This window comes from Bison bison, unplaced genomic scaffold (genome assembly GCF_000754665.1).
Source record: "Bison bison bison isolate TAMUID 2011002044 unplaced genomic scaffold, Bison_UMD1.0 scf7180017864066, whole genome shotgun sequence".
Lineage (NCBI taxonomy): Eukaryota > Metazoa > Chordata > Mammalia > Artiodactyla > Bovidae > Bison > Bison bison.
The window spans coordinates 7,062,122-7,072,782 of record NW_011494638.1 but is presented as its reverse complement, the minus strand read 5'-3'; the positions used below and the strand labels follow the sequence as shown (position 1 = coordinate 7,072,782).

The 10,661-nt window shown below is 35.7% G+C and overlaps 1 protein-coding gene across 2 annotated transcripts in view; it reads left to right on the top strand.

Moving 5' to 3' along the window:
• Nucleotides 1–10,661, top strand: part of SLTM (SAFB-like, transcription modulator) — a 43,989-nt gene that overhangs the window by 569 nt on the left and 32,759 nt on the right. For both annotated transcript variants that reach the window (XM_010836818.1, XM_010836819.1), the window contains exon 3: nucleotides 754–841. In XM_010836818.1, coding sequence (XP_010835120.1) covers nucleotides 754–841 — 88 coding nt within the window. The remainder of the gene's footprint in view (nucleotides 1–753; nucleotides 842–10,661) is intronic.

The window sequence follows — 10,661 nt, the reverse complement described above, 5'->3', positions numbered from 1 at the left end:
GAGCCGCCCGGGACTGGCCGCCGTAGCCGAGCGCGCCTCTGCCTCCCCCAGGACGTCCCCGCCAGGCTGCCGAGGGCTGCGGCCGGTCGGCGCGGCCTCCAAAGGGCGATCGTGGAGACCCGGGAGGCACTCGGTCCCCAGTCTTTAGCGATGGTGAGCGCGTGCATTTCTTGGCCTCGTAGGGACTGGTTACTTTGGTGACTTCTGCAAAGTTACCGTTTAATTGTGCCCAACCGTTTTCTCCCCATACTAGCGGGGAATTGGTAGTGGGATTTGATGGGTGGGTAAGAGAAAGGTTTGTCCGCTGGGTTTTCAGTTTTTGCATTAGCACAGTAATTTGCTTTTTCTTCCCTGATTATCTTTTTGGTTTGAGTGAGCGTTGGAATTACAGTAGAGGAGAACTAAGTTTGCATTATAGACATTAGGGAAGCTCCTTTTCTTTACTTTCGTAGCTAGCAACTTTTCTGCAATTGAGAATATTTAGAGTTTTGTTCAGTATGATAATATGTGATAGTTAATTTTCTCGACTAGGTAAAGTGTAAAGCTCCATGTGATTTTTCTACCTAATGATATTTCCTCCTGAAAGTTTCTCTCACTTGTGTAGTTTAATTGCTCCTTTGTGAAGTTGGTTTATGAAATGACTGGCAATTCTAATGTCTTGAGGCTTGAGGTTTGCTGATTTTTTTTCATTTCGTTTTTATAAAATAAGTTTAGATAGACTGTGTAGCATATTAACTTCTCTTTCTAATGTAGGCTATTGAAGAGGAAGGAGGCGATCCAGATAATATTGAATTAACTGTTTCAACTGATACTCCAAACAAGAAACCAACCAAAGGCAAAGGTTGTTACGAGTTATAAACATATTTTAAAATATATTTTGGTTATATAACTTGCCTCTGCTCTTATGCTACTTGCCCTGTTTATATAGTGCTACTCTTTGCTATTTCCCTCTGGCACTCTGCCTTGTTGGGTCAAGGAAGAAAAGTACTGTTGCCAGGCTTTGGGTGACTAGTAGCCCTTAAGATTTGGCTGAAGTTGTCCTGAAAGTGAGACCAGTTCTTTATTGCTTCCGAATAAATTACAAAGTCAAGTTTCATAATATTTCTTCCTTCATAGTGTGAAGACCTGAAGAATAAAATATGGTTTAAAACATGTCTACCTTGCCCCACAATTGGCAGAGTATTGATGGAATTCCTACCAAATCTTTCACCTTGGCTCCTTGCTGTTTTCTCTAGTATATTAAAATTTTATAACCTTTGTATTTACTATTTTGTTTGTCTTGGTGAACTTAATTTGCATTTAGGCCATTATACATTCTAATTTTCAGTAAAACTCAAAAAGACCTCACCAATCATACTAACAATGTAGGGGGAAAAGAATCCAAAAATCCATGACTAATTAGCTTTAAAAAAAAGTTTTAACTTACAGGGATATATTAAAGATTTCAATTTTCTAACTTTTAAACTAGGCCAGAATATATTTCTGGGATTTGGTGATTTAGTGAATAGGTAAAGGTGGTTTAAGTTAACATTTTAACAATGTAAGTGGGGCTTAGATATGTTTAAAAGGTTCTAGTTGGTGAAATCCTTATTTGAATAACTATGGATTTCTCGCTTTGTCCCATAAGGACAGTGTTAGAGGGTGGGCATTGTGTGGGTATCTGAATCCTGGTACCTACCTACAATTTCCTTGCAGCTGCAGCATTTTAAACCTAACACTCTTTACTGCTTGAAGTGATCGATTTGCTACTCTCTGCTGTAGACCAGATTGATTGCAGCTACAGTAAAATGGTTGAATGGAATAACTTTGAAAAGAAGGGAATAGTCAAGTTTGAGCTTAAGCAATCTGTATGAGTATCAGGACCAGGGACATCTTGATGGTATCTCTCTATGTGAGTTTTCTTACCTTTGCAAGAGTCTCCTGTTTGTGCCAAAGGAAATTAAAAAGGGCTAAGAAGCATTTCCAGGATACGAAAGGAATGACTGGTGGAAATGGAGTTTACAGGAGTTACCTTGAAGATATGTGGCTTTCACTTAATTCTTGCCCAGTATATAACTTTGAGAGATACATTTCCCTGTGGTTAGAGAAGCATGTTGAGAAGCCTCTGCTGACAAACCCAGAGGCAATTTCAAAATGAGGAAGCATAAAAAAATTCAGGAATAAGTACATCAGGAATTAACCCTGTTTCTTACAGTGATTTCTTATAATGATTTTGATTCATGTCATTTATTTAGCACATTGTGGTAGTTTGATAGATGTTGTATGTTCACTGTGGTCCCAAGTTATTCAAGCTGATTAATGACTTAGCATGTAAAGTAAATCTCATGTATTTATTTTCACCTACTTTTAATTTCTGTGTGTATCCCTTTCTTTTTCAGTCATTAGGAACTTCATCTTACCGTTAGAAATAAATTCAGCAATAAACTATTTTAAGAAGTTTTTCAGTATACATATGTACATAGGTATATATGTGTATGTGTATAAAATAAGTATGTTAATTTTTCCCTCTTGTATAGATTATAAGGATACTTGAAATTTAATTTTTCCATAATCCTGATGTTAAGGTATCTTATGGTATTTAGTTAGGAGTTGCAATATTAAGTATTTGTCTGCAGCAGACTACAACTGAGTACTTCATCAGACTCATTCTGGGACATGTGTGATAAATAGTTCTTGTCTCCTTGAGTTCCATTTATCATTGTTCTCAAAATCCTATGAATTACAAAGAATATAATGTAAACCCCAAACTAAGAACCTGGTTTGAATTAATTTACAGTTAAGATGCTTATAAATAAGATTATTTTAAATTTTAAGTTTAGAAATAACTTTTAGGCATCAAATTTGAATAGGGAAACTTTAAATATATCAGTAATTAACAGATTTTTAAAATGAAATATTATTCTAGAATAAGGTTCTTTTTGCGACATCTTATTTCACTTAGTATCTGTCTTGAAAATAATTTTATCTTGATCATACTACTTTTCTTTCAGTGGGTCTACTTTTTTATAAAAGTGGAAAATTTACTAGACCATCTGTAAGTGTCTCTTAATTCTAAAATTTAATAATTATATGTAACCAGGAGCCAGAAGAAAAAATCTTTCTGTTGAGTTAAAATACATATATAAGAAAGGCACAGGAAAGCTCACAGTTCCTGAGTTAATATAGATTTCTTCAGCTGAGCATACTAAAATAAAATAGGAAAAGAATAAAGAAAGGGTTTACTTAGAGGCAGTCATGTAGAGAAGAGCAAGATAAAACATTTAATAGCTTGTTAGACAAAATAAATAATTTTTATGATGATGTGGCTTAATGTAGCAAGTAAAAGTTAAATGGTGTTGAATGATAAGGCGAGAGAAGCTTGATGGGTCGTAACATTTCTTAGGTGAAATATTAAGCTTGTTCTCTTACAAGTGCAGAGCCCTGTTTCTTAAGAAAATTTTTTGTGTTAAAATGATTGTGTTTTGACAGATTAAAGGAAAAGGAATCTGCATTCTTAAGTATTTTGTGGGATATTTTTAAAATACTGTTATAAGCACAAACTCACAAATTTGTAACAAATGTTGATAATGTTATAGTGAGTCCAAATATTTATGACTAACATATTTGTAAAAATCTATCTGCTTGTAGTTGGTATGGTGAAATTTGTAGCTTAATTGGTTCTCACTTCTGAACCTTTTCTCATTCTCTTTGCTATGTAGAAGAAAGCTTCACCGGTGAGATTTATGGTTATTATTTGGGTGTGTGTTAGAAAGCGGTTAAACAGGTAGAACTAACTCCTCATTAGCCTCTTTTAGAGATTATAGATGTAAACTTTCTTTTGGTTCACTTGTAAATAGCATATCATTCTTTTGCATTTTCAACCTTTAGAGTCACCTAAACTTTGGCAAAAGTTACTTAAAGTAGTTAATCAGTGCAGTATTCAGAAGTATATGTAGTCAGTATTTAACTGAATTGAAACTCACAATACTTTAAGTTTTTAAAAATCTGATTTGTTCCCACTATAGAGTATATTTTTGGGTTACAGGTTTATCCAGACATAATGCTTGATTATGTGTGTAAAGTGCCATACTCAGTATACACAATCAGTATAATTAATTGCATATTTTCTCTGTTAAGCTTTCTAAAATATGTATGCCAAATAAGAATATAGTAATCAACCACATAAAATGAATTTAATATAGTATCAAAGTAAACTGTAACTTTTTTTAACTGTAGTATGTTTGGATGTTAAGGAAATTTTAATCAGAACTGTGGCATTGAGAAGCATTCTGAGGCCAAAAGTATCAAATCTTTTTTGGGGACCTACTGGGCTAGAAGCTCTGTGAGGGTAAGGACAGTCTTTTATTTACATTAGTTTCTGTAATGCCTAGCAGGTTGCTTTGCACATAAGAGGTGCTCAGAAAATATTTGTTGAATGAATACCAAGAGTCATATGATGACTTTCTTAACAACTGCTTTGAAAAATATTTTTTTTGGTGCTTACTTTTAACTGCATATTTCTTTGTAGGAAGCACTGGATCAGAGATTAATAGTCTTTACTATCTTCTATATGATTTTTCTTTTTAAGGTGCCTTTCTCAAAAACACTAGTGGCTTCTCCTTAAACACTGATATGTGAAATACACTTACTTTTAGAACACACGAATCATGGGCACCTGCCTTTTCTCCCTTACCAAGTTGTTGCTGTGTTGGAAAGCCTCATAACTTTTGCTAGAATATTGTCTGACCTCAAAAGTTGTATATGTCATTTTCATTTCACAAAATCAGGCAGTTTTACCTCTGTTCTTAAAACCAGCATTCGATTTATGCAGTTGTATATGGTGGATTATGTTTATTATCCAAGTACTTTTTTTACTTTTATTTTATCATGTCAAATATGGTGTGTATCAACAATCTTGGTGGAGAGATAGGTAAAATTTTCTAGTACTTTAAGAAAATGTCTTTCTCCCATGTCATTCACCTTCCAGGCATTTTGAATCAAGGGCAGAAGATTCTGACTTTCTCTTTCATGAACTCATGTAAAGTGAAGTGTGAATTGTCTAGGAATTAGAGGAAAAAGCAATCATTATTACCAGTTGGTGGCATCAGAAATGACTTTAATGAAGAGGTTGAATAATGGCTTAGGGTTTACGGCTGAAATCTACTGATTTATTTAAGATCTCACATATGACAGTAAAAGGGCCTCAGTGTGGTGCAATTCTAGGAGTTAACCGTTCACACCATAAACTCCACAGTCCCAGTTAGCCTCTAGTTCTGGTATCCTGGAATAGTTTGTATTATGGCTTTACAGAATTGTTTTCCAGATCATAAAAGTGAAATATTTTCATTTTTAAAACTAGATAATCCAGAAAAGTACAAAAAAGTGAAAATTGCCCATAATTCCACCACTCTGACTTTATCAGAAGTTACATTTTATTTATCTAAGCTGTATATGTACATGTGCATGTACTTGTAAGAGGTTTATGTTTAAGGATTTTTGTTTGTTTGTTTGTTTTTTACCTTTTTGAGAACTAATACAAGTTTATACCTACTCTAGGTGTTTTGTGGAAGGTAGGCAGAATTTAAGTTTGCTCTAGTCTGGAGAATCTGAAAATAGTAACCTTCCTCATATTCTTACTCCAACTTCTTTGGTTACACTCAATCTGACCTACATTAGAGTCATTTAAGTTTAAAAAAATACAGATACAAGGCTCCTGCCCCCCAGAGAGTTGGTTTTGTTTACTCTTTGGGGGGCCCAGGAATCAGTATTTTCTAAAAGTTCCCCAGGTGATTCTCAAGCAGCTAAAGAACCACTGGGTGCTCTAGCCTCATTGAAACTTAGCATCATTTTCATTCATCCCTTTCTGCCTGTTGGTTAGTTCTCTATACCTTACACAATTAGTCTCAATTTGCATATATATGTGATTAATTCTCTATATAGTTTTCAGAAAACTTCCATATTGCTTTACTTGATTTGCACAAAAATGCTGAGAGTTAAGCAGTACTACTTTCTTTTAATTGATAGGATACAAAAGTAATCCACTAAGAACTCAGTTACATTTTTGCTGCCTTTGAAAATCTTATGCAAATGTTCACAGGTATGTGTGGATGTTCAGTTTGGTGGTCTTTAGATGATAAAGTTAAGAGATTTTTAAAATATGTATTTGGTATTTTTCAGATTTATTTTATTATGTGAATATGAATTACCTTTATGGTAGACTTTTTAAAAATAATAAAATGACCTATGGGATGACTGCTATGTTTAACACAATGTGCAAATCAGAAATCTGATTTCTTTAATACAAGAGAGGCTAAAACACATATGCAAACAGTTAACACAAGACAGTAGTACATGATTATTTTAAGATTTCGTGCAGTTGGGGAGAGGTTGTTGCTGGAAACGTTAACATTGTTCTATTTGGCCTGGTCTCAGTCTTATTCCCTCTTCTCTAACAGAAATTTGTGACTGACCCTTTTGTGCGTTTCATAACTTCCGTTAATATTTAGTGGAGAAGTTACTCAGCCACAAAGTTTTTTGGCAAATTACTTTAAACTCTACTTACTAAGTAGATTTTTTGTTTTGTTTTTGTGTTTGGAGGTATTTCTGAACTTGAAGAGGAAAATTACCAACCCTTTTAAGAACATAAGGAGAAAACCAAATTTTCATCTTGAAATATGTATTCTTAATTCTGAAACACAAGTATTCTGAAAAGTTTGGCAAAAATGAAGCTATTTATAATGTTATTTCCGTGATAAATTGAGAGACTGTTCCAGAAGCCATTGGGAGGTTTAAATTAATAATTGGTATATATACTATTGTACTCTTTTAAAATCTGACAGTTCTAAAACATGTCTGGCCCCAGTGGTTTCATTAAGGGTTTGTGGACCTATACAAACTTACAATGCATAAATAAGGAGGTGTTTTAACATCTTCTTCCTTTGGTGTATTTTTACTTTTGACTCTATAATCGTGCAAAGAACATTGCAGTGTATTTTATGTAATTTCAAGATAGCTGTATGTTACTACTATGATAGTTTGAGATATGATAAGTGATTTTGCTTCCATTTTTTATTTTGCTACTCAGACTATCTTTATGCTCAATTTCTTTTTTAGTTTTGTTCCTCAAAGCATTAATTAGGCTTTTTTTACATTGCACTTTGAGTTAGCTTCCTCATCCTGGTGGTGCTGCTTTCCTCTGGACCAGTTCATATTGCTTTGGTTCATGCCAGATTCCTTGAAGGACAAAAGATTCATTTATTAGTTTGTTATAGGACATTTCATAGCACAGGCTTACATGGGAGATGAGGTATAAATGGTTACTGACTGTACAAAAATGTGTCTAAGCTGGTGGTGCTTGTTGAATTAAGTGGGATTTGACTTTTGAGTTATTTCTTATCTGTGACATCATAAAAGTAAGAAATCTATAGATGTACTTTGTAGTATCATTCAACTCCAAGTTTACAGTCCTTACTGACAATATGGGGTTGTACATGATGCTGATTTGATTGGCATGTTACAGTGAGGCTGAATAAAAGTCTGAACTTTGTTTACTGCTAGCGTTCAGCTTAGAAACTACACCGTCATCTTTCGAGATCTATATAATGCTCATTATGTAGCACTGTACTAGGTTCTAGGCTGGATGATGAACATCATAGCTGTCTGAGAGGTGAATTATCTTTGTTCGGGGGAAGGATGATACTTTTTATAAAGGAAGAGATTACAATATAGTTGCTAATTGAACATGTGTAAATAAATGCAGTTACAGATTATGAGAGCAGTCAAAAATTAGTGTGTAGAATGTCAGTTTAAGGTTATTAGTTTCATTAATGTATGTTTGAAAAATCTTGTCCTTTTAGTTTTTATGTTTATAAGCTGATGACACATTGTGTCCAGTGCTTTCATGTGATACAATTGTTAAAAACAATAAAGGATAGCAATTTGGACCTTTCTCTGTATCTCTGTCTCTTGCTGCCTGTTTGTCATGGGACAAGTTACATAATCTCTGTGACTCTCTCATTTTAAAATTTTACAGATGTGGCTTGTGGAGCCTCTGTTCATGCTAAAAGAGATGACATTTTTAACTGCTGGCACATTGTAGCTAAGCTTTTGTCGTTTTTGAGGAGCGGAGTAGACCTGGGTTTAAACTGAAGCACTGCCCTTACTAGCTTTGTAATCTGATTAACTTTTCAGTGTTTTGTAGAAGGGGGCTAGTTAAGAGGATAAAGTACATGCATTGATATATCTGAAGCGTGTATCCTAGTGCCTGCACTGTGGAAGCTGCTTGAGCAGCGGTAGTGACTGCATCTGTTGTTTTTGTTGATGTAGTGTAATTTGGTTTTCCTTTAAGTAAATTAAGGAAACTGAAACTCGCCATGGAGTGTGCATAGTATATGTAGCTTGTCATTATGCTGAGGGCTTCCATTTCAAAGATGGTATCTATAAATTGAGTTAACCACTTCTTACTAAAATAATGTCTTTTAAGTAGGTCATAGTAAGATGAAGTGGAAAGAATTTTAGTCCTGGAAATGAAGAGGCCTTGGCTTCTCAGTCTGACAGTGCCATTTACTAGCCTTGGGCAGGCTGTGTAACCTTGGTTCATTTTCTCTTTTGTAAAGTTGTGATTACTTGCCCTATGTACTGTGGGATGCTAGAAAAAAATCACCTGAACTTTTTTAAAGTGCTTTGCAAATTATAAAATACAAATGCATTTTATATTTATAGAGTAAATAGTATTTGCAAATGATCTGAAGGAATATCACTCAAAAGCTCTGCTCTATAGGTTATTTGGTGATGTGGGTGTTGGGGGTGGGTGGTGGAATCCTGTAGCTTTAAAAAGCTTATTTCTTCTCAGAGCTTTAAGGTTTTATATTGTGGTGGTTGTTGTTCAGTCACTCATTCGCTTCCGACTCTTTGCAACCCCATGGGCTGCAGCATGTCAGGCTTCCCTGTCCATCTCCTGGAACGTGCTCAAACTCATGTGCATTGAGTTGGTGATGCCAGCCAACCATCTCATCCTTTGTCATCCTCTTCTTCTCCTGCCTTCAATCTTTCCTAGCATCAGTTCAGTTCAGTTCAGTCCTCAGTCGTGTCCAACTCTTTGCAACTCCATGGACTGCAGCATGCCAGACTTCCCTGTCCATCACAGACTCCCAGAGTTGCTCAAACTTGTGTCCATCTAATCAGTGATGCCATCCAGGCATCTCATTTTCTCCTGTCCCCTTCTCCTCCTGCCTTCAATCTTTCCCAACATCAGGGTCTTTGCTAATGAGTTGGCTCTTCGCATCAGGTGGCCAAGTACTGGAGTTTCAGCTTCAACACCACTCCTTCCAATGAATATTCAGGGCTGATTTCTTTTAGGATTGACTGGTTTGATCTCCTTGCAGTCCAAGGAACTCTCAAGAGTCTTCTCCAACACCATAGTTCAAAAGCATCAATTCTTTGACACTCAGCCTTCTTTATGGTCCAACTCTCACATCCATATATGACTAGTGGAAAAACCACAGCTTTGACTATACAGACCTTTGTCGGCAAAGTAATGTCTCTGCTTTTTAATATGCTGTCTAGGTTTGTCATAGCTTTTTTCCCAAGAAGCAAGTGTCTTTTAATTTCATGACTACAGTCACCATCTGCAGTGACTTTGGAGCCCAAGAAAATAAAGTCTGTCACTGTTTCCATTGTTTCCTCATCTATTTGCCATGAAGTGATGGGACCGGATGCCATGATCTTCGTTTTCTGAATGTTGAGTTTTAAGCCAATTTTTTCACTCTCCTCTTTCACTTTCATCAAGAGGCTCTTTAATCCTTCTTCACTTTCTGCCATAAGGGTGGTGTCATCTGCATATCTGAGGTTATTGATGTTTCTCTCTGCAGTCTTGATTCTAGCTTGTGCTTTATCCAGCCCAGCATTTCGCATGATGTACTCTGCATGTAAGTTAAATAAGCAGGGTAACAATATATAGCCTTGACGTACTTCTTTCCCAATTTGGAACCAGACTGTTGTTCCATGTCCGGTTCTAACTGTTGCTTCTTGACCTGCATACAGGTTTCTCAGGAGGCAGGTAAGGTGGTCTGATATTCCCATCTCTTTAAGAATTTTCCACAGTTTGTTGTGATCCACAAAGTCAAAGGCTTTAGCAGAGGCTTCAGTGAAGCAGAAATAGATGTTTTTCTGGAATTCTCTTGCTTTTTCTGTGATCTGTGATAGAACAGTTTACTAAGCTCTTTCTTACCTGATACTGTTTTATTTTTTAAGGAAGGAACATTTCCCTCATTGCCCTTGTAGTAGCTTCTAATTTGTGTTTTCTCTAAAATACAAATGCCACTAAGTTCCACATTTTGTTTCTTTTTTGTTTCACACAAGCCCTCAGGGATATGAAGACCTCTTTTACCTCACTGGATAAAAGAAAACTCTTTACTCTTCATCTTCACATACCTGGAAGAACCAGTATCTCGTTCCCTTTTTATCTCTCATTCATGGAAAGGATTTCCAATTGGGATTAGATGGCAGATAGGAGCTGGTGAAGAGACATGGGAAAGGGGGTTAACCTAACTTTTTTTTTTACAGTTACCTCACAGCCAAACTCTCTCCTCTGGGGTCATTGAAGCTTGAGATAGGTATGTGGCAGTTCCTGTTTTAGGCCAAGGAAAGGTTGATTAGTTGGCTTCAGGAGAAGACATCCATTA